General features: G+C 37.7%; 2 protein-coding genes across 2 annotated transcripts; one reads left to right on the top strand and one right to left on the bottom strand.

The window, feature by feature from the left end:
* The first annotated feature begins 1,437 nt into the window (after positions 1 to 1,437).
* On the top strand, positions 1,438 to 3,325 carry LOC122311115 (transcription factor MYB93). Its single transcript, XM_043125518.1, has 4 exons — positions 1,438 to 1,559; positions 1,701 to 1,959; positions 2,103 to 2,882; positions 3,000 to 3,325. Exons 2-4 carry the CDS (start codon positions 1,706 to 1,708, stop codon positions 3,031 to 3,033), a joined length of 1,068 nt encoding a protein of 355 aa, XP_042981452.1. The 5' UTR covers positions 1,438 to 1,559; positions 1,701 to 1,705; the 3' UTR covers positions 3,034 to 3,325.
* Positions 3,326 to 6,282: 2,957 nt separating this feature from the next.
* Positions 6,283 to 9,161, bottom strand: LOC122311351 (G-type lectin S-receptor-like serine/threonine-protein kinase LECRK4). Its single transcript, XM_043125896.1, has one exon. It carries the CDS (start codon positions 9,106 to 9,108, stop codon positions 6,628 to 6,630), a length of 2,481 nt encoding a protein of 826 aa, XP_042981830.1. The 5' UTR covers positions 9,109 to 9,161; the 3' UTR covers positions 6,283 to 6,627.
* Between the last annotated feature and the right edge of the window lie 14,223 nt (positions 9,162 to 23,384).

Below are 23,384 nucleotides of genomic sequence, written 5' to 3'. Positions count from 1 at the left end.
GGATTTTATTTTTCAAAATGAGTGCATGTCATGACTTACGTACACACAAATAAGATTATATCTAATAATCTTATGTGTTTAATTTGATTTATTTCTTTATAATGTATAATAAGTGGTGTATTTTACATGTCCATTGGTTTGTAACAAGTGATCAAATTAATATGAAAGGGAATTTAATAAGTTCAACTCATCTCAGTTGGATTAATCTGTTTTAGACGTATTCTAACATCCAAACACATAACTCTTAAATCTTTAAACATCACTCAACTTAAAACCTCTTTACACGTAGAATCCACAACCTTTATTAACTTTCCATAAATATATCTAAACTCATCTTAACATCCAAATATATTTAAATTCATCTAATTAGGTGGATTTCACAAAATTCACTTCATCATTTCAATTCACTATTATTTATAAAAAAATTCAACTCAACGCAACATTCAAACGTAACCTAAATCTAAATTTTTTAAACTTTTCTTACCATCTAAATCATGCTATGCATGTCAGCTTGTGTATAATGCATATATGTGTCCTCCACACCATCATAAAAGTAAGATGACTGTATTCAAACAGGTTGGGGAGATCACAATCATATTATACATTGAAATTGGGCTATGTAAGTACTATATATGTACCAATATTATTACCAAATCACCCCTTGGATTATGTAAGGCTAATATGGTGAGAATAATAGCTGGAGGCCAACCACCACAAGGAAAAAACAAACAACAAATTAGAAATTTCTGATCTATAGTCAAAACACTTCAGCAGCTTTTTTTTACTTTTATTATTATTATATATATAACCTAAATATAGTATTGATCAGACAATCATAGTACTCCGAACTCAAACATCTAAGTAAAATGTCTACCAAATATTGCATACAATATATGATCAGACAGGTCGTATATATAGTTATCTGAAATATTAATAATTAACGACTTTATTAGATTAATTTTGACTGATTAGACAATTTTAAACCCAAGATAACATGAGTAATCCCTTTGGACGTGAAAACATTATATATAATGTATATATAAATAGCGCTAACCATTGTAATTTATTTTATTTTTTTATAAAGGAAATGTGAGATTTCGAATCCAAATTCTCCATTTGAAGAATTGGGTCATGTGCTATCAAGCTCTTGGCGCTAACCCTTCTAATTAAATGGTAGTTTATACATTATAAAATGCATTGGCTGGCCTGTATCATCAATATTTTAAGGGCCGACGTTAAATTAACGGTGCATATGGGTAAAATGCAAGCTTCTAACTATAATTAAATGAAAACCTATTCTTAAGTTTCTTTTCGGGTAATGTCGGTGAAAACCAAGGACAAAATCGTAACTTTACTGCTACTGCGATACAAATTACAGGTCAAAATGTCATCTCAGGATGGAGAAAAATCTTCTAGAATACGTACACTCTGATATCACCTTTTATCATCCTGGTTTACTCCAAGCCGCTAGCTAGCTACCTATATAACTAACGCTTCTCTGTTTTATTTCCAACACTGATCCTAGTATTTCTTCATCCTCCAGCTCAGAAAAATCCAAGGTTTGAGTTTCTTTTTCTCTTTTGTTGTTACGATCTTAAGTAACTAGCTAGGGAATTACCCAAATCAGAAAAATGAATGGAAATTTAATCCATCATCCCTCAAATATGTTTTTTTTTTTTTTTTTTTTTTTTTTCCTGCAGAAATAATGATGGAGATCGATGAAAATGATTTGAAGAAGGGGCCATGGACACCAGAGGAGGATCAAAAGCTGATCGATTACATCCAGAAACATGGCCATGGGAGTTGGAGAGCACTTCCAAAGCTTGCAGGACTGAATAGGTGTGGAAAGAGTTGCAGGCTTAGGTGGACCAATTATCTAAGGCCTGATATCAAGAGGGGGAAGTTTTCTGAGGAAGAGGAACATATCATCATCAATCTACATGCAGTTCTTGGAAACAAGTAATCTTTGATCTAAAACTTATTGAATTTCTATGCAAGAAAATTTCATTAACATATGCATGCATGGTATAAAATTTGCAAACAGTTTTCCAAGAATAGTATATGCTTAATTTATTGAGTTAAATTATTAATATTCATTGTAGGTGGTCGGCCATAGCCAGCCATCTTCCAGGGAGGACGGATAACGAAATCAAGAACTTTTGGAACACCCATTTAAAGAAAAAACTTCTCCAGATGGGTATAGATCCAGTCACCCACAGGCCAAGGACTGACCTCAATCTTCTTTCCAATCTGCCACAATTGCTTGCTGCCGCCAATTTGTCCAATTTGGCAAATCCTTGGGTCGACAATGTTCTCAGGCTACAATCAGATGCCACACAACTTGCAAAGATCCAAGTTCTGAACAATATAATCCAAGTCCTAAGCTCTGCTTCTGCTCCAAATATGGAAGCAATTAATCATTTTCGCTCCTCGTCAATACCGGACCAAAACCAGCTGTATGAGTACTTGCAAATGAATGCAAAACTTGAAGGACTACTCGTTAATGGCTCAATTGGTTTTCCTACTCATGATCAAATGCAGTCCAAGCTTACAAACTATGAAGCTAATTTTCAGCTACCACAATTATCTGGTGATCAAGCTCAGAATATTATAAATGGCTTGAAAATGTATACGGCCAGCAGCAACAGTACTGAATGTGTCGACCAAGTTGCGAATTCATCATATTCTATCCCACCTTCAAATGTACTTCCTAACTTGGTTTCGGCCTCGCCTGAGTGTAGCTCAATTGTCAGCCAAATCGAAAACCAGATTAACTCAAACGATATTATATCCAACCCTTCATCCATTTCAATCACCTTTGAACCTTTGGGAGATATCATGGAGAATGAAGCAAGCGACTCTTACTGGAAAGATTTTATCGAGTAAGTGTTTGTCTTTGATTTTTTAAATGCTTAGCTTTCCATTAGCTAGCTAGTACTCCTTCAACTTGGCTGTTTTCCCTCTTTTCTTTCTAATTTATCTTGCCTTCTTTACTGCAGACAAGCTTCCTCGCAGTCATGGTCAATGTCATAGAACAATGGTCTTCCTTATTATATATATTACTGGAGTTAGATTCATCTGTAAACCAAATACATGAATAAGATTCATCTGTAAACCAAATACATGAATAATATATATATATATATATATATTGTACATTGAACTGGATTCACGAAATTTTTATTTGTTTTGTATACATATATATACTCCCCTTGTATGAAAGAGTACTGATCTATACATCGATCATTTCATGTAAGCCTTTTTCTTACAGTGTATTTGTTCATGTTATATATTAGAGAGCCTTTGATCGTGTGATCTTTATATATATTGCTTTACTCCTTTCCTTTTCGAGCTCTAGCTTTATACAGAACTCATGATAAATCTATACACAGATCGAAGATGTAAAATGAAGATCTCAAATGGTTTAACAAACTCATGATGAATGGTTTGCATCTACTTGTTATAAGCTTTTTCCTTGGGACCGGTCCCTTGAATGCTTAATAAAATCTTTTAGAAACAATATCCGATCGAGCCTTTTGAACTATGCGGCAACTTTACGTAAACAACTTGCAGATCATTCTCATTTTCAGAGAGAGAGAGAGAGAGAGAGGATGAGAAGGGCTGAATTTAAAACAAAGTTAGTTGAAGAGAGTTTGGGACCCGAAATAGGTGTGTGAAAAAGACTACTCTTCTTGAATTAGAAGAAGGTTTGACATTTTGTAAGGGACAAAGCAACCCATGATATATATATGTCAAACATTTATAGTATAAGCAGTACAAACCCTAATTACGACAGTGACACTCAGCTCAATTTTCTTGTCCAAATTGCCTTTCCTTTGTCCCTCCCTAACGAGGATCGAAGATAGTTGCTAGTTAGCTAGCTCTTTCCAAACAATTAAGGGAATAGAATATATTAGAAATATCAGATGAGATTAAAATAATGATCATGCTTTAACTAATTGATAAGTGTATTTGTCTTTTGATGAAAAAAAAAAGTCAAGACTGTTGTCACCTATTAGGTGGGAATATTTCCCTTTGATTTAATTAAGCCATTGATCATCATGACAAGCCCAACAAAGACAAGATAAAGCCACGTGACTTGATTGGCATAACCACAACATCTAAATTTTCGAGGTTTGGAATTCAAAACCCCACTCTTTCAGATATATCGAATTAAAAAAAGAAGAAGAAGAAGAAGAAGAAGACCCAACAAAGACAAGCCATGAAGGGTATATACACATGATAAAGGCAGCTAGCTAGTGGTATGTACGTACGTAGACTTTGTATATTTTTTTTGGCCAAAAAATAGCAATTTTAGGTATATATTACTCAAATGAAACTCTCACTTATTTTGAGTTGATTGACCAGCTAGCTAGCTGATAAATGTAGTACTATTTTTCCTTTTGTCGGCTTCTAATTATTTTGAAAAATGCAGTGTTTTTGTTTCTTTTTCTTTCAGAAAGGAAAGCAGTATATGGCGTCTTGAGATAGAAGTTCGCTTCTGGAGAAAAAAATTGACAAGAATTGTAAAAGCTTATGAGAAATGCCAAAGTTGGAAGCTAACCTTGTCGAAGAAGGGACTTCATTGTATTAGTAGGTACCCTTATTGACCTTTAAATAACAACTAAGCACCTACCCTGCCAAATTCTTTTAATTTGATCCCAACCAAAGATTACAATATGTCAAGGCATATAATATTTAAATATTAATCTACTATATATGTATATATCATGACTTTTATTGTGCTTTTGTTGTTTTAGAAAGAATGACACTATCCAGCCATAATTAAGAATTCTATATGCAGTCACTTTTACGCATTCTACTAATGTGATTAATTACGTCACTTTTTTTAAATATAAAATAACTGTATTGATCAATCACATCAGTGAAATATATAAAAAGTATGTAAAAGTGATTGTATATAATACGTAAAACTCATCCCTAATTTTATTAATTTACTAGCCTCATTATTTATGGCAGAAGAATACCATACATAAAACTAAACAAATCAGTTTGGGGGTTACAAATAAAATTCCCAAAACTAAGCTTTGAAATTCCGAAATCCAAAATTTATAAATCTACATGTCGTCTATATATACAATTACGTACGTAAAACATTCATGATCGATAGTTCTATATTATAACATCATGCTTGCCTTGCTAACAATATCATGAGTATATATAGCCATCTATATAACAGTATGCATATATATAAAAACTATCTACATCTAAAAGATCGATGCACGGAAGACTACCTACGTACGTACGTACCTTAAATATTTATCGATCAAGAACATAAACATCGATCTTACATGATCAGTTGTTAACTTGTTTTGGAAGCTAGCGCCATAGAAACAGAGGATGGAGAAGACATCATGACCTGCACTCATATGATCTGCAAGAAAGTTTCATTCTGATCTGATCTTGTATACCATATGTATGCCGAATGGTAAAATCTAGTTCATGTTCTGACAAACTGATCATCATCATTAATGATTCTAATAATTAACATCATATGTACATGACATCCCATAAACTGAGATTTTTTTTTCCACCATAAACAATAAAATTAGAAATAATATCAGTACATAAGCATTGATCCAGATACAAAAAGGCCATGAGATGCTTAGGGATTAGGCAGCAGTAGTCCTGCAATCACATCAAAACATTCAAGTACCACACTCCAAATTAATTAATAGCTAATAATTAATTAATAGTGAAAAAGATCATGTCATGATGACTTTGGCCTACGTAATTTTTATTTTTATTTTTATTAAATTGAATATTCTGAGTGGAAGATATTACCACATGGTTGGTAATTAATTATATATGAGAATTAAAAAATTTTCAACAATCATATTATAAATTAGTATTATAATTTCAGGCGTCCCTCAAACTGATTATTGGCTCTGCAAAAAGAATATTGGCTGTGCCCATTTGAGAGTCATGACTAAAATGAAAATACTACTTCCTACGACATTAAAATAACTTATAAAAATATCATTATGTTACTAAAATACCATCATTATAAAATATGATTACATCAAATTCAAAGCCACAGGTCATATATCGAGCCAGAGGTCCACTTGCTAATCAGAGAGGGCAAAGTTTGAAGATTCCTCATATATATTGTATACTTGGATTCAAAGAACAAGAAGAGAGAAAAGGTCACTGTAGCATCTGGATCAGTGTCTGCATTGAGTCGGGCTGCCAAATCCAAGTCCACTTTTTCACTGGATATATAGTTTCTTCCCAAGACCATGCCGGATTCAAGCCCATGATCAAAATGCCTTCAATTGCGATCGGATTCCTTTGGAAACAATGAACGATTTGGACAGATAATAAAGAAAATCAGTATAACCATCTAAGAAATATAGATACAGCAATCGTAAATTCAAATCTATATCAGAACCTAATTATCAAATTCCTACCTAAAACATAGTCCTTTTAATCTCCATGAAATAACAACAACTCTGTAAGTGATTCAACTCTTACTGCAGATTATTTAACAGAACGGTTATACATGGAATCTGAGAAGTATAAGCTAAATAATTTATGGATTACAAACAATAATACTTCATAGATATTATATCTGTATTAGTTGAAAACCCTGCATGCCTAGGATGACTAACGATCGGATCTGGACATTGAGCTGCAGAGGAAAGGACATGGAGGTGCAGAAACCTCAAGAATGCCTTCTAGCATGTGAGTGACTTCTCTCATGGATGGCCTCAATGATGGCAGATCCTGAACACACCAAATTGCCACTTTCACCGACTTCTGCACCATCCTCAAATCACTCAAAGCCTCTTCATCATTTTCCACCAATTTCTCCAACTTCCCTTTGCTATAGCATTCGTAAGCCCATTCGATTAGTATTGCTGCCTTCTCCATCTCAATTTCCACACATCTTCTGCAGCAAATGATCTCCAACAGCATGACTCCAAAACTATAGACATCCACCTTTATAGTGACTGGTGTGTTCCTGAACCACTCTGGTGCAACATACCCTTTAGTCCCCCTGATCCCGGTGAGAGTCCGAGTCTGGTGGTTCATCAATAGTTTTGCCAATCCGAAGTCTGAAATTTTGGGAGTAAAAGAATCGTCCAAGAGTATGTTTTGAGGCTTTATGTCGCAGTGAATGATTTGAGTGCTGCATTCTTCATGCAAGTACACAAGACCTCTAGCAATTCCTGATGCAATCTGCATTCTTCGTTGCCAACTTGGTCTTAAAACCCCAAAGAGAAAACTCGACAACGAGCCATTGTACATAAACTCGTACACCAAAAGTCGGTGTTCACCTTCGTCACAGTAGCCAACCAACCGGACCAGATTCTTATGGTGAGTTTGGCCGATCACAGTCATTTCAGTTTTGAACTCCTTCTCTCCATCCTTCAAAACTTTGTCTAATTTCTTGACTGCAACTTTTTTGCTATAACTCGATACCAATACCCCTTTGTAAACATTGCCAAAAGAACCCCTGCCCAATTCTTCTTTGAACCCATCAGTGGCTTCTTCAAGCTCTTTGTATGTAAAAGAACGCATATTCATGTCTGGGTCTTTTGTGTTTAAGACACTGTAGAAGTTCGGTAGTTTTCGCTGCCACATGCAACAGACAACTAGAAAAATTGAAGCTAAAGAAAACAAGTTCAAAAATACAGATGCGCCTAGGAGTACAGCGAGGATTAATATTTCTTTATTCTGCTTTCCTCCGCCGGGATTCGGATGATTCGGATTCTGGGAAGAGCTATTATATTCTGATTTCAATGTCTTGAACAGAGCTTTTCTATCAACGGTACTCATGTTCAATCTGCCGTTAGAAAGCGGTAATTTCTTCTTCCAACATCTTCCTATACCATCATTATACTTTGGGTCCTGGAAAATGGCGACTGCACAAAAACAATCTCGCAGGCAAGATGTCCTGCATTCAAATTCTGTTGTAGGTTGCAGCAGGTCATAGTCAGCTAAAGGCCAATCCACGAAATCCATGTCCAATAATTCATAGTATTCCTCTGCAATCAGAGATCCCTTCTGGTCACATTGCTGCATATAGCTTGTATCGTCTGGTTTGCAGCCACCATACTTGTCATTTACATCCTTGAGAGAAAACCCGGGGGGGCATTGGCAATTTATCTTACTATATGGAGCCAATTCACAGATACTGTTATACCCACAAGGGCCACTTCCAAATATGTCACGAATGCTGAGGCAGATGTTTTCAGGAACATACCAGACAGTGGACCAGCTTTGGTTGCTATTATTGAATTTCTTTGGGTGAGCATAGAGTCTGAAAACCCCATCAAAATCGAGTGTTGCCCTGTAGTATGAATCTTCCCCATTGGCCATGCTCTCTGATGTAAGGTTTGATATATTTCCACTCGGCGAGTTCCTGATTTGTAGATTGCCTGACTTGTCCAATATCAGCTCTAAAACGTTCTGAACTGTATAGTAAGCGCCGTAAGGGTTTTCTGTATATACATCGATTTGATTAAGCATCAGATCATAATTATCAGTTAAACGGAGCTGAAATTTACCCTGCTGGTAATTGCTTTCGGATCGACTAGACAAAAGGCTGTTCCCAACACCGAATACTTGGGCTGGTAAAATGGTGTTGGTCGGATTCTTGAAGCTCTCCCATATGATGCTTGAGTTTGTGCTCGTTATCACCAAGTTTCCAGTGTCAAGCATGGCCCCGTGCGATATCGGAACATTTTCAGTGTTGACCGAACCCCACAAGTACAACCCATCTGATTTTGTAAGCACAAGCTGTCCGGCGGTGGTTAGCTTCACGATTGAATCTCGGTCTGTCGGGTGATCTCCGTTTGCAGACCAAACTATGGTTTTTTCTGGTATCTTAGCAAACCAGATTGCGAGAAGGAACTGGTCTTCTTGACCTGGAAGGCTGCGGAATCCGAATGCAAAATCTCCAGATGGTGAAGTCGCCCAAGGCAAGCTGTCATTAGTGGCAACGAGATAAGAACCCACAGTTACGTTGTTAAAAGCTTGAGACATTGCAGAAGGAATATGGGAGATCATAACAGGGACAAGAAGAAGAAGAAGAAGAAGAAGCAAAGGACGATGAATATGAGTAAGTGTTATAGGAGCCATTGGCGAAAGAAAGAGAACCAATCTCAGGCTCAGGTGGTGGTCGACTGTAGAGAGTTGATTCCTATCTTTTGTAGGAAGGTCGGAGGGGATTCATAATTTTATAGGAATAATGCTTTTGGGTCGCTAGATCAAACTTGTGCTCTCAGTCTTTGACCATCTTGGATATTTTACGACGCAAGTCATCTTTGGGATTGGTAGTGTAAGAACTGTGAAGACACGTAATTGGTAGCCTTTTTTAATTTCTAATATGATGTGGTTTTTTCCTTAATTTTCGATAATTTAATTGATTTTTTCGTTTTGAATCATTTTTAAAATTATTTAATATTTTTAAATAATGTTTTCAACACTTATATTTTAATAAAAAATTTATTTATCTTCTTAATTCTCATCATCTTATGACGTGGTATTAAATAATAAATTCATAAATAAAATATGATAAATAATTTTTAATTATTTAATATCACATTATAAGATAATGAAAAGATGGATAAAATTACTCTATTTTAATCTTAAGACTAGATAAGCCAACGTGCTTTTGACTGAATGCCGCATCAGCACTGTTGTGAACCAGAAAATAGAAGATAACATAAGTGAATTTTTTGTGAAGCTTTGACTGTAATACTACAAGTTTTGCTGCATAAATTTTTCTTTGTGAAGATAAAATAAGATTAAAAATAATTACGTATAGTCATTTTTTTTATATTTTTTATATATTTTATTAAATAATTAATTAAAATAATTATTTTATATTAAAAAAATTAATACAACTAATCACATAAATAAAATATATAAAAAAATATATAAAAATAACTGTATATAAAATTTTTATAAAAGGTTATACTTAGAAAAGCAGTTCCTCTTCGTAACAGCCCGACTGTTCTCATGGCTTTAACGGCCTCCAATTACTATACGACACGTAGGAAATTTCATAAAATGTAAAGTTGGTCATTTTTCATCTGATTACACCCATCTGAGACGAGGAGCCCTACAATCGTGCCTCACTGCCTCTTGAAAGCAGACCAGTTTCTCATTATCGGCAAAACCAGACGACTGTCGCACCGTGAGACACCAGACCCATCGCCGCCACCAAGCTCAGTCGCCACGATAGGAGGGGGGGCACTGATAAGATATATATGGTTCAAGACCATTTACAGCATATCAAAGAGCACGAATCAACCCAGAAAACTAATTACACATTGGCATATCAGTAAATCAATCTGTGTAAATCAATGCACCCAAAATCCCTAAGAATTGTTAAAAGGAACCGAAAAAATTCACCCAACTGCTGGGTGGCAGTATCAAAGCTTTCAGTCTCTGGTTTTTCCTACAGTCAATGTAATCGTAACATCATGCAGACTTGTCCAACAATTAATCTATGCCCGTGGATAATTCTTTTTTGTGTTCTCTGTCCTGCAACACTAGAAAATGGAAATAAAATAAAATAAATCAACCATCACCATTGAACGAAAGTCGATTGAAAGATCAGAGGAAGACGGACGTGGTGAACGAAGAAGAAGGAACCTGGGGAGGCTTCAGTGGACTACAGAGGAAGGAATGGATTTCATGTGTGAATAATTACAATGGTAGAACGTTTGAATTCATGGATTTGGGAAGGGAAATTTAGATCTGGTCTCTTCCATTTGTTCTGAGTTAAGGGTTATTAGATTTTGTCAAAGTCGCATGATAACTTTAAGTGATCTGGTTCGATTTTGTCAAGTGCACAACGCAATCAAACAACAGAATTTTTCTATGTTTCATTGTATCGGCCTGGAGACAAGTTGTACTCTAGACGATCTAGTCAAAGAATCATATTGAATCAATGGACTATTAAAACAACGTCTGTCCTAATTCGAGACAAGTTGTATTATATATGTTGTTTGTGTCAACGTAGAGTGTAGTTTGAGAACTTGTATATATATAACCAATCAACTAATGTTCTATTAAATATATTTTTAGTTTATGAAAATTATCATAATTGACATGCAATTTCAAAGTGTCATATCATGAGAATAGTCAAAGCAGGCCATGCAGGAGAAATAGCTTAGGTTTTGGCTGGACTAACATCTTTGATGTCATTTTACCCGATAATGGTAATTAATATCCATTTAATGTAATTAACTAAATGGATTTTTTTTTTATTTTACTTGTAAAATATATATATATATACAGTACTACAAGAAACATTTGTGATCAAAATAGACTCATTTTGAAATAAAATATTAATTTTTTTAAAGAAATAACTGGTTACATATGAGCAGATTTCTTGTAATGATATAAGTCACGTTTTGGTTATAATTAATTTATACAAAATAGAAACTATCAAATTCATGAAGTACTGAATTAAATAGATTAATAGAGGATCTCGATCAACCCCTAAATCGATTTTGTAAGATTAATTTTGACAAGTTTTCATAGTTGTTGAAAAGAATCGAAACAAAAAGTTGTGCTCATAAAATAAATTTTCTTCCCAAATAGTGAAAAAAAAGCCATTTTTTCTTTTTGGTTGTTTCTTAGCATGTTCGTGTTGCTTTCCTCGTGCATTTATATGTGTGGTTTTAGTCAACATAGAGTTGCTTATAAAAATTGACGTATAAATCCACCAAGGTTTCATTTAGAGTACTGTTTCTGGTCATCATGTGGATTTTTTTCTTAGCAAATCGAAAATTAAACTTTATACACTCTCATCCTAAAAAGCCATATATGAATTTAGAGAAATATTCTAGTCACAAAATGATTACATAAAAGTAATCTGACAAATTGATGTGGTTTGATGTGATGTGAAACCCAACCCAATACTTGTAGCCTAGCCATTTACCAATACGGTGTCGTTTCTAGGCTTGAAAGGGTTAACCCTAAAAATTTATGTTTCTTTTCTTCTCTCCTCTACTGTGCCGCACCTATCCCCAAATGGATCTCTCTCCCCCTTCGACCCATGGTTGTCCCTCTGTTGCGACCTTGCATCGTCTCCATCATCCGCCACTGCCGTCGGGACCAAGACTAGGCAGGTGAGTCCTCAGTCCTTCCTTTGTTTTCCCAGTCTCGCACATACTTTTCCTCCTCTCTTCCCTGTGTTGTGCCTATTGTTGCTGCAATCCACCGTGCCTCCACCACATCCCTCATCGGTAAACATCTATTGACGCCCTCTCCCTCACTTCATTTGTATCTCATACTTTCTAAACATGAAAACCCACTTGGGTATGAAAACCCTAGCCGCATGCTGCCACCCCGTCGTATCATGCCCATTCAACGCCAGCCACGTGATGGAAGCCTCGTTCATGCTTAGATGTTTACGGTCATGTTGGATGGATAAATCGGTTACCTCGGGTAACACCAAGATCCAAATTGGTTGGAGTACGAAAATCAAGACTAATTCGGGCTAGCACTCAATTCTCAGCAGCAAGTGTTTAAACTTTTATTGAAAAATAGCATAATGAAAATACAATTCAAAACTGAAATAAATAGAGCTAGGGTTTGACTAGCCCTCCCCCAATCTACATCCCAATCCAAAATAATTCAAACTCCTAAATCTAAGGGAAACAATGCCTAAAATTAATGAAATAAATCTACTAATTAAGAAATTGGTAAAATTTCTAATTTTTAGAAGCAATAAGTTTGTAACTTCCTCCAATCCTCCTCATTACTAAAATAAAGGGATTTGCCTCATCCCCCACAATCAAGAGATTTGACTCATCCTCTAAAGTCAAGGAATTTGCCGACAAGCCTCATCTGTAAAATCAAGGAATTTGTCAACAACCCAATCAACCTTTAAGTGGCAAGTGGTTGGTCCATTTTGCATCTCCATCAATCCTCCCCCTTCAAGACTGACCTTGTTCTCAAGGTCAATCTCTGGAAATTGCTCCTTACTCTTCCTACCCTAAGTCTTCCTTCTCTTCTGACTCCATCTCAATGAGAAAATTTTGTTTTACCTTGCATTTGTGACCTATTGTGAACCTCTTATTGCAATTGAAACAAAACTCATTCTCTTTTTATTGTTGCATCTTTTCCCATGATAGCCTCTTCAAGCCTACTAGTAGTGGTTTGACTCCATTTGATGTACCTCTACTAAGGCCTCCCAGTGAAAAGTCCTTGATAAAAGTTTTGTTTGCAACAAACTTGAAAATCATTGGGGGTGATTTCCTTATCTCAAAGCGGCTATTATTCCTCAAATCTTGGAGTTGATCCTCCTTAATCAATGCAACCTCTAAGGCTTGCATCAAGGTTTTCGGATTCTTAAGCTTTAACTCCACCGCTAATTCACTATTCAAGCCTCCCACAAAAGTTTCAATGAGGGCTTTTTCCAACCACCCGTGTACCCTTGTAGACAAGTATTCTAACTCCTTTTGATAGTCCCTTAAAGATCCAGTTTTCATGATCTTTGATAGAGTCTCATGGTAGTCCACATATTCAGTTGGTCCGAACCTCCCCAAGAGCATTGACAAATTTCTACCATTTCAATTCTCTCCTTTGAGATTTATAAGTCTTCCTCATCCATTGTTACCATTGGTTAGCCTCCCCCTCAATGAGGGTGGCATAAGACACCTTAGCATGACCCTCTATGTGATTATGCTCAAAGTATTACTGGGCCCTACTTACCCAAGTGTTCAGGTCATCACCATTGAACTTGGGAAAGTCCATCTTAGGTTTGATGGCTCCCCCCCTCGGCCTTCCATTACGAAGACCTCTTATATCACCTTGGTTTTCTTCTTCCTTTTCACTTTCATTGGTTGATTATTCATCGGAGCTTGATGAATCTTTATTAGATGAATTCGAATTCTCTACCCTCTCATGGTGTTGGCTTCTTCTAGTCCCAACGAAACCCTCAGGACTATGGTGTCTCTCGGCCCTTCTTCTATAGCACCTTCCACTTCCATTTTCAAGTACCCTCCTTTGGTTCACCAATTGCTATAGTACCTCCTCTATCCTTCCAATCCGTTCATTGGTGGCAATTTGTTGTGCCTCCAAAGTGGCTTCAAGGTTCTCAATCCACTCCCTATGTATTGGTTTTCGATCCACCATGATTTTCCTCCTTGGCTTCCTCTCCACGGGTTGGACGCTTCTCAATGGAAGCCTCGCTCGTGCTTAGGTGTTTACAGTCGTTTTGGATGGATAAATCAAAGGTTACCTTGGGGCAATACCAAGATCCAAATATGTTGGAATATGAAAATCAAGACTAACTCAGGTTAGCACTCAATTATTGGCAACAAGTGTTTAAACTTTAATTGAAAAATAGCATAATGAAAATATAATGTAAAACTGAAATAAATAGAGCTAGGGTTCTGCTAGCCCTCTCCTATTCTAGATCTCAATTAAAAATAATTCAAACTCCTAAATCTAAGCGAAACAATCCCTACAATTAAATAAATAAATATACTAATTAACAAGTTGGTAAAATCCCTAATTTTTAGAGGTAACAACTCGATCACTTCCTCCAATCCGCCTCATCCCCCACAATCAAAGGATTTGACTCATCCTCTAAAATCAAGGAATTTGCTAACAAGTCTCATCTCTAAAGTCAAGAGATTTGCCAACAACTCGATCAACCTCTAGGTGGCCAGTGGTTGGTCATTCTTGCATCTCCATCACCAAGGTGAGTATACCCCTACGAGCTTGGCACTACTTGTAAAGCATCCACCAATTTCTTTGTTCCTTAGTCCTTCCTTCGTTTTCATCTCTATTTCTCCATTGACTCTCCCTCTATCTCCCTCGTAGCTCCACTACTGCGACTTGCCTGCAGTCCAACATTAGTTGTGGCGGGCTTCTCAATCTCGACCTCCATCCCTTAGATCTCTCTCTTTTTCTCTCGTGTCCTCTCTCCTCCCACTCTGTTTTGCTTTCCTAGGATTTTTGCCATTGCTGTCATCCCGTCATGTCCTTGTAGTTCCTTAGCCATGGCGACATTCATATAAACTCCCTCTATAGATCTCACTCACTCTCTCTCTCTCTCTCTCTCTCTCTCTCTCTCTCTCGTGCATGACTAGGGAAGCCTAGCTTAGCCATTGATACCCCTTTTCCGCTGTGAGACCCAGCTAAGACACATTGACACCTTTTCCCCCCTCTAATTTTCTCATCTTGGCTACCACCCACAACTGTCAATCGCCAAACACAACCAACCGCCGCAAGCCCCACATTCCCCTCCCTTGAAATTCATCAGATCTACCCCCAGCACCACCACTTTCGTGCCCATTGTTTTTTGTTTTTTTTTTGCCCAGATCCACCCCTTTCCACTGCCACCACAGCCTCCATACTTTGCCCCTCCATACGCCACCCTTGTAAGCCGTGTACCACTATATATATATATTATATTAAATTTTTAGGCAGCGTTGGATTTAACTAACTATTTTCCCATCCTCACAGCAACATGCACATGCACTTACTCATAGGATTCTTCAGTTAGCGAGCTCGGTCAACTAGAAATTTGCCCTTCTGCATTGTAATTAAACCTTAGACTAACTCTTGAAGTACTAACATAGAATAATTGTTAAACTTGGTTTGTTGCAGTGTGGTTGTGAATGAGAAGTGGCTGAAGGCCCTATGGAGTGTTAGGATATAATATTGTAGTTGGTGTTGGAATTGATGGCCGAAGGCCGGGTGAAGTGTTTGGAGTCGTGTATAGTTGTGATTGTGAATACATGAATCTATGTGTTGTTCTGCCATTGGTTGATACATTATTGACATGTCATCCAATATCTACCTATTCATGCATCTGTATTATCAATAAATGTTATTTATCTTTATAATATTAACTGTGCTCTGATCTCTGTCTGTGGTGTGATTGATTTATTAATTGTACTATGTTCTCTAGTTGTGTTGTGAAACTGAAAAACTGTGGTTTTGTGTCAAAAGACTAATGAGATTTTATGGGTGAGTGCATATCATGACCCCAAGCCAAGATGAGGTATTGTCTCAGTGCAGCTCATTTAATCACTTGGAAGTAGGTAAAACTGAGTGACATCCCCTGAGCTCGGACGAGATGATAACGCTCTCTTGCTGACTATGTGGCCTCTCTACTGGCGGAGGCTAGAGGATACCTGGTCACATATGCCAGGCACGGAGCTCGGAATCACTTGTTACGAAGTCATGCACGGTCATTACCCACGGTGTAACGAAGGGAGCTAAGATGTGCAGATGGTCCCTAGGAGAAACCATGGTGCATATGGTGATTAAATGGATGGAAGTGTGGATTTTTTTCGTGCGTAGCATTTTGTGTAAATTATTGAGAAGGAAATTGGTACTATTCAATTTTGGTAATGCTAAAAGATCTTGTTTTTTCCATTGAGGTAAAACATTCACATTTTTCTATGTTTGTATTTTTTGGGTGTCGTTTTATTGGTTTTATTTGGTGAGATTGCAAAATCTCACAGTGGTGTCCCCACCTGCGGTTTCGCTCTATGGAACTGTAGACTTTGATGTAGAGGACGGTCATGAGCTTGGAGGATCAGCCCTACTTGAGGAGTGAAGGCCTAAGGACTTTTCCCTTATGTAGCTTGTTTTAGTATTTACTTTTTAACTAGTCGGATGACTGTATTAATTTATGGATTATTTTGCTAAAGTTTGTAATTTGAAAATTTGGTACTATTAGTAGTTCAGACTATCCTTTTTATTTCTCTGTTGCATTTATAAACTATACACATATTGCATGTCTACACACATTTGCACTTGTCGGGGTGCATGACCTGAGTGGCTATCTAACAGATTATATAAAGCGATGTCAGTTTGTCAGATTACTTTTGTATAATTCATTACTTGCACATATTCAATGCCATTTACTTCTTCTTGTCCTCTACTATATATCTTCCTGCAATAACTGATCAAGCTGCTTGTGTGTACTTGACTGTGGGATGGCATTAACTTGAAAGTCACTCACCGCTCGAGCTTGGCTTATATATATTTGGCTCATTTTACAAATTGGTTGTTCGTAAATATTAATATTGGCTAAAAATTAAACGAATTATATTTGAAAACTTCAGCTCAACTCAACTTAGACTTGTAAACAAAGCTCGTACAAGCTTGAGTTGGCTTGTTTCAAAACTTGTAATATACATGTTACATATGTATGCATGATATGTATTATATCAATAATATGTTAGATGTATTTTATATATTTAATTCTGTATTATTGTTTGTTTATACTACTTATATAATATATTTTAGTTAGTTTATAAATGATGTATTTTCTTTTGGAAAACATGTATTATAATTTGTTATATAAACCTTTAATTTTTATACTAATAGTTTCTTCTTTTTTTTTTTTTGAAAAGAAGAATCTATATTCATATTCATCTTAAAGCATTGAAGCTTGGATACAAGAAGGGATTCCGCCCATTACAATGCTCTCCTCAGAGAGTTTAAGTGCATCCTTGGCTAATAAATGTGCTATAGTATTAAAGTTCCTTGGTATGAACTGCACAGACCAGTCCTTCATCGAGCTAAGCTTGTTCTTTATGTCTTCTATGATCATCCCACCTGAATTCCATTTGACTTCTGCACAGTTTATTTCTTGTACCACTGCTTTAGCATCCCCCTCTAGAATGATTTTATCTAAGAGTAGTTGTTGACACAAGGAAACTGCTTTTAGAGGCCCTAAAGCCTCTGCCAAACCCGGGTCTGGAAAAAATGCCCTTTGATGCCTGAGAGTAGCTACAACCTTTCCATTCTAGTCTCTAATGATCACCCCTATACCAATTCTGCTCTTGACCCTGTCCACTGCTGCATCCCAATTTGCCTTTAGGTATTGTTCAGGAGGGGCAGACCAGTGGGACTGATGTAAATGAGTGACCATCCTTTTGCCCCCTGATGATTGGTTTGCTTCCTTAAAATCCTCCACTCTCTGATTTGCAGCCTTCACTAGTTCATTCGGGTCCATGAACTTGTCTTCAAACACAAAACTGTTCCTCCTTCTCCATATCATATGAGTTGTTGCAACAAAAACAGCAGTCTTGTGTTCATCTAGAGCAGCAAACAGATCTGTACATAACTCTTTGAAAGACACATCCCTCACCTTCATCTTCTGAAAACAATTAAGGTTATAACCCCAAACATCTTGAACAGCACAGCAAGACCAAAGGGCATGAGATATGGATTCTGGTTCTGCCTTGCAGATAGGACACAGTGGGGATACTAGGATTTTCCTCTGCACTAGCTTCTGATTAGTTGGCAAGGAGTCATGACATGCCCTCCAAATGAACATACGTGTGGCACTCGGTACCATTAATTTCCATATCTTAAACCATAGTTCACACTTCTGTTTGGCTAGTGAGGATTGCCCTTTCTGTTCAGCTGACATCTCCCCTGCCAAGTGGTAAGCACTTCTAACCGTGAATCTTCCATCTTTTGCACACCTCCATATCAACTTGTCTTGGATATTACTCACACTAACAGGAATTCTACATATTACTTCCACTTACTCATTCATAAAAATCTCTCTTAGCATCACCATATTCCACATCCCTGAGCTTGGATCAATAAGAGCAGACACCTTGCTGGCAGCATATTCTCTTAGCATCCATTCCAATGCATTAGCCTTGCAGAACAGCAGATTGTCATCTGCAAAAAAAGGTGGTTGACCAATAATGAGCCTCGAGCAAAGGGAAAACCAGAGATAAGGCCCTTCTCCTCAGCTTTGTTCAACATCCTGCCAAGTATTTATGTGCAAAGGATAAAAAGATAAGGGGATAGAGGATCCCCTTGTCTTAAGCCTCTTGAAGGGTGAAAAGGTTTCTGAGGGATTCTGTTGATCATCAATGAATAACTCACTGTTTCCATACAAGCCTTGATCAAATCAACCCATTTCTCTACAAATCCCATCCTTTTTAGAACTGCAGTCAAAAAATTCCACTCAATACAATCATAAGCCTTGCTCATGTCCAATTTAACCGCCATATACCCTTCTTTCTTACCCCTCATTTTGTGTTGCATGGAGTGCATAGTCTCATATGCAACAATTATGTTATCTGAAATTAGTCTTCCAGGTACAAATGCACTTTGGGAGGGTGATATCAACAAGGGAAGTATCTTTTTCAGTCTGTTGGCCAGCACCTTAGAAACAATTTTGTAAAGAACATTACATAGGCTAATAGGTCTGTACTCAGAGACAAGTACTGGTTTTTTCTTCTTTGGGATTAAAACCACAAATGTTTCATTAATTCTGTCCAAACCACGGCTTCCAGATAGGACTTCCTTAACAGCCAAAAAGACAGCTTCTCCTACACACTGCCAGTTGTCTTGATAAAACCCTGCTGAAAAACCATCAGGGCCTGGGGCACTCATGGGGTTCATCTCAAAAACTGCTTTCCTCACCTCTTCATAGCTGCAAACCTTCACTAGTTGCCTATTCATTTCCTCTGATACACCTGAAACTATATCCCTCAGGGTTTCCTCAATATTTTGGGGGTTTGAAGACTCAAAAAGGTTCTGGTAGTAATCTTGAAACAGCAGGCTAATTTCCTCTTGATTTTTTGCTACCTTTCCGCTTGCATCTTTAATTATTTTAATCTCATTCCACTGCCTTCTTTGAGTAGCACATTTATGGAAATATTTGGAGTTTCTATCCCCATCTTTTAACCACAATTGCTTAGACCTCTGCCTCCATCGGATCTCTTCTTCCTCCAGCATATCATTAATCTCTTTCTGGAGCCCTTTTATCCTGTTATTTAGTTCCCCTTTATTGATTACTTGTAGCTCATTTAGCATTTTCCTCTTCTGCTGTAACATTCTTTTCTGCCCCCTTCTTTTTAACTTGGCCCAATCTTGTAAGCTAGATTTGCATGTCAACAGGCTATCCTGAATCCTAAGAATAGGATCCTTGTTTCCCAAGTTTGATGCCCAAGCTCTTTCTACTATTACCTTGCAGTCTTCCTGTCTGGACCAACTAGCCTCATATCGAAAAATCTTGCCAGTTTTGTTACTCACACTATCACTGCTGTCACACGAAATCAACAGAGGAAAATGGTCAGATTGGAGTGCTGGAAGAACCTGCACTCTAGTCTGATAGAAAGCCATTTGCCATTGATGGTTGCCAAAAGCCCTATTCAACCTTTCTTTGATGAACTCAGAACCTTCTCTCTTATTGCTCCAAGTGAATTTAGATCCTTCATAGCCTAGATCACTGAATTCACATTCATCAATAGCTTCTCTAAACTTTTCCATTTGATAAAAGGATCTATTGACTCCCCCATACTGTTCTTCATTTGTGACTAGCTCATTAAAGTCACCACAACATAACCATGCCATGTTTCCTGTCGGTTTTAAGCATCTGAGCAGCCACCAGCTCTCCTTTCTTTTTTCCACCACTGGGTTGCCATGAAATCCAGTTACCATCACCTTCTGATCCCCATTATCCTTACTTACAATCAAAGAAATGTGACTCTGTGAGTATGAGAATAACTCCACTTGATCCTCATCTTTCCAAAGCATTGCTAAACCACCACTTCTCCCTACACTATCCACCACAAAACTACATTCGAAACCCAAACCATTTCTTACACCCTCCACTCTTTCTCTCCTACACTTTGTTTCTGACAGAAAAATGATCCTTGGGCCCTTCTCCTTCACCATGAGGCGAAGTTCTCGAACTGTCCGAGGGTTCCCAAGCCCTCGGCAGTTCCAGCTCAAGAGTATCATGGCAGTTGGCAGGGCTGCTCAGCAGCCACTGCCATGAAGAAATCATCACCCTCCTCATCTATGAGAGTAAGTTTACCTTTTTTTTCCACGCCACCTCCAGGTGTATCCTGAGCTTTCCTTTTGCTAGTATGGGTGAGTTTAGACCCTACACTGTCTCCCTCTACTCCTTGGTTAGTTTGAGGAGATCTGGCCTCACGTGCTCTTCTTTTCCAGCTCTTACCTTTGTATGGTAACTTCCTTCCCTTTTCAGATTCCTCCACTACTGCTGGGCCCAACTGGTCCTGAGATTCCTCTAACAGAATTGTTAGTCTCTGTCCCCCATGCTCCGACTGTAGTGCTGCTCCCACGTCCTTCATAACAGATTCCACTACCTCGACAGTTGTCCTGCTAGCACTGACAGATGCTGTCTCCTCATCCGTGGGGTATGATTGGCTGCCTTCCTTCTGTCTAACTGCCTCTGCATTTTCCCGGTGATTGTCATCTTCTTTATTAGCCTCATCTGAGGGTGCCCTCCTACCACTCTCTGATGATCCACCATCGTGATTCAACTTCCCCACCTTGTCTATCGACTGAACGAGCTTTTTATTGATGGCCTCAACCACGCTCCGTATTGCTGCCCAATACTATCCCCCACATGCAAGCCCATCTCTAGCCTTTTGCATCTTCCATTGCCATGCTTAATGGCTCCACAATGATAGCAGAAATTGGCCATCCTTTCATATCTAAACGGAATCCAGAACTTCTTACCATCCTGAGAGATAAACCTGTCTCTTGCCAAAGATTTTGTTATGTCTAGCATTACCTTCACACGTAGAAACCTACCCCAGCAGGTTTCACTCCCGTCCGTGTCCACCATAAGCACCTTCCCCAGGGAGCTTCCCAGTTTCTGCCCCATGCTCGCCGTCATGCCAGCAAATGGCATATCATGGCATTGAACCCAGAATGGTTCAAGGCAGAATTGCATTTCCTTAATAGACTTGGCACCTTCACAGTCCTGAATGCACAGGAGGCACTTGTCAAATGACCATGGGCGACCATTCAACACTCTTGTTTTGTCCGATCTCGAATTGAATTCCACTAAGAACTTGTTTCTCCTAACCTCTTTAAATGCAGTTTTCCCTTCTACATTCCAAATTTTTGGCAGCGTATTCATTAGAGCTCCTCTATTAGTTTCCTTATCAGAAATCAAGCAAATCATTATGCAGAGCTTGCTTTTAGAGGCTGATAACGAAATTTCTTCCGAGCTAACCTCTATCTCTTGTTTCTCTTCATCTGTTAATTTCAAGCCTTCATAGAGAGACAATATATCCCCCCCCCCCCCCAATCATCTCTACAGACCTGAGCCCGAGAGAAGATCTCAAAGAATTCCACAAAGGAACCTTGAGAGAAAACCTTACTCTCACCAGGTGAAAGAAGGACTTATATATATATATATATATATATATTTTTTTTTTTTTTACTAATAGTTTCTATATAGTGGAAGTTATATATTCATTAATATTATACTTCCTTCGAATTTTTTGCCAAGGAACCGTACAGCCTGTGGTCAATGATCACATACAAAGGAAACAAGGCAATTCAAAAAGTTTCCAAGTACTATACAGACATAAAACGTGCTTAGCTGGTGGTGATATTTCTATTCAATCTCTCAAACTCCTCACGCATCTCTCTATTATTGATTCCTTGACCTTAGTGACCTTTCTTTACTTTTATTTTTTCCACTTTGGTTTACACTATCTCAATCCTCATTGTTGGAGGTGGTCCTCATCTTCTGGGGGCTTTTTAATTCTATCAACTAGAATTCATAGCCAAGGCGAAACAAGAAGCTTTTGCGCAGAGATCATAGGAAAAGAGGAATGTTATATACAGTCTTAAAGTATGTTATTTTTGCGTACTTTTTTTTTTAAAAGGTAGGTAAATGTAAGATCCACTTTTTTTAATGGTAAGCTCTTTTTTTTTTTTTTTTTCAAAAAGAATGCACAAGACTTTTACACATTAAGATTGTATATATCTAATATAGTATATCTATAGACAGTCGTCGAATATAGATGTCATGTAGTCGGCTGACATCATGCCAAATCAGCTGCTATTTATTAAAAAAAAATGAAAATGCAGAATGGTTGAAAGCTATTTCACTTTTCAATTTCCCACTTCTACTTTGAGGGTGCGAGACAGATCCAAAAAGCTCCAACACTTGTCGATTCTTCCCACGGTTTGGAGTGAGAAATACCAAAAAGAGAGTTTTGGAGTGAGAAATACTAGTGAGAATGAGAGAAAAAGGGTAGGTTCTAGAGAGAGAAACTGTCGCTAATTGCTCCACACTCCGGCCAGTCTTTCCCTTCTAGATATAGAATCACAGTGAAACCCGCAAATGCAGTGAGCACTTGTAAATAGTTCACATATCGAGGATTAAAAGAAGGGTGAGAAAGAGCTTGGCATTTATGAATGACCCGAAAATGCATGAAGTAGCAGCACTACTCTTTGATGAGTTCAACGACATCTTTTCTGGCGGTAAGAAGAAGAAATCAAAGGTTGACAAGCTAGTTAGAGAGACGCAGAAACCATCTCAACTAGTCTGCGTAGGCCATAGCCGATACCAAACCGTTACGCAGAGAGTGATGCCGACCACATTGACGACCTCGCCTGCCTTGACTACC

This window comes from Carya illinoinensis, chromosome 5 (genome assembly GCF_018687715.1).
Source record: "Carya illinoinensis cultivar Pawnee chromosome 5, C.illinoinensisPawnee_v1, whole genome shotgun sequence".
In the NCBI taxonomy this organism is placed as follows: domain Eukaryota; kingdom Viridiplantae; phylum Streptophyta; class Magnoliopsida; order Fagales; family Juglandaceae; genus Carya; species Carya illinoinensis.
The sequence above is the reverse complement of the archived record's forward strand: the minus strand, read 5'-3'. Positions and strand labels throughout refer to the sequence as shown.

Coding starts and splice junctions, on each gene's coding strand:
- LOC122311351 (XM_043125896.1), bottom strand. CDS start 9,108: ATGGCTCCTATAACACTTACTCATATTCATCGTCCTTTGCTTCTTCTT.
- LOC122311115 (XM_043125518.1), top strand. CDS start 1,706: ATGATGGAGATCGATGAAAATGATTTGAAGAAGGGGCCATGGACACCA. Junction 1,960..2,102: donor CATGCAGTTCTTGGAAACAA/GTAATCTTTGAT, acceptor TATTCATTGTAG/GTGGTCGGCCATAGCCAGCC. Junction 2,883..2,999: donor TACTGGAAAGATTTTATCGA/GTAAGTGTTTGT, acceptor TCTTTACTGCAG/ACAAGCTTCCTCGCAGTCAT.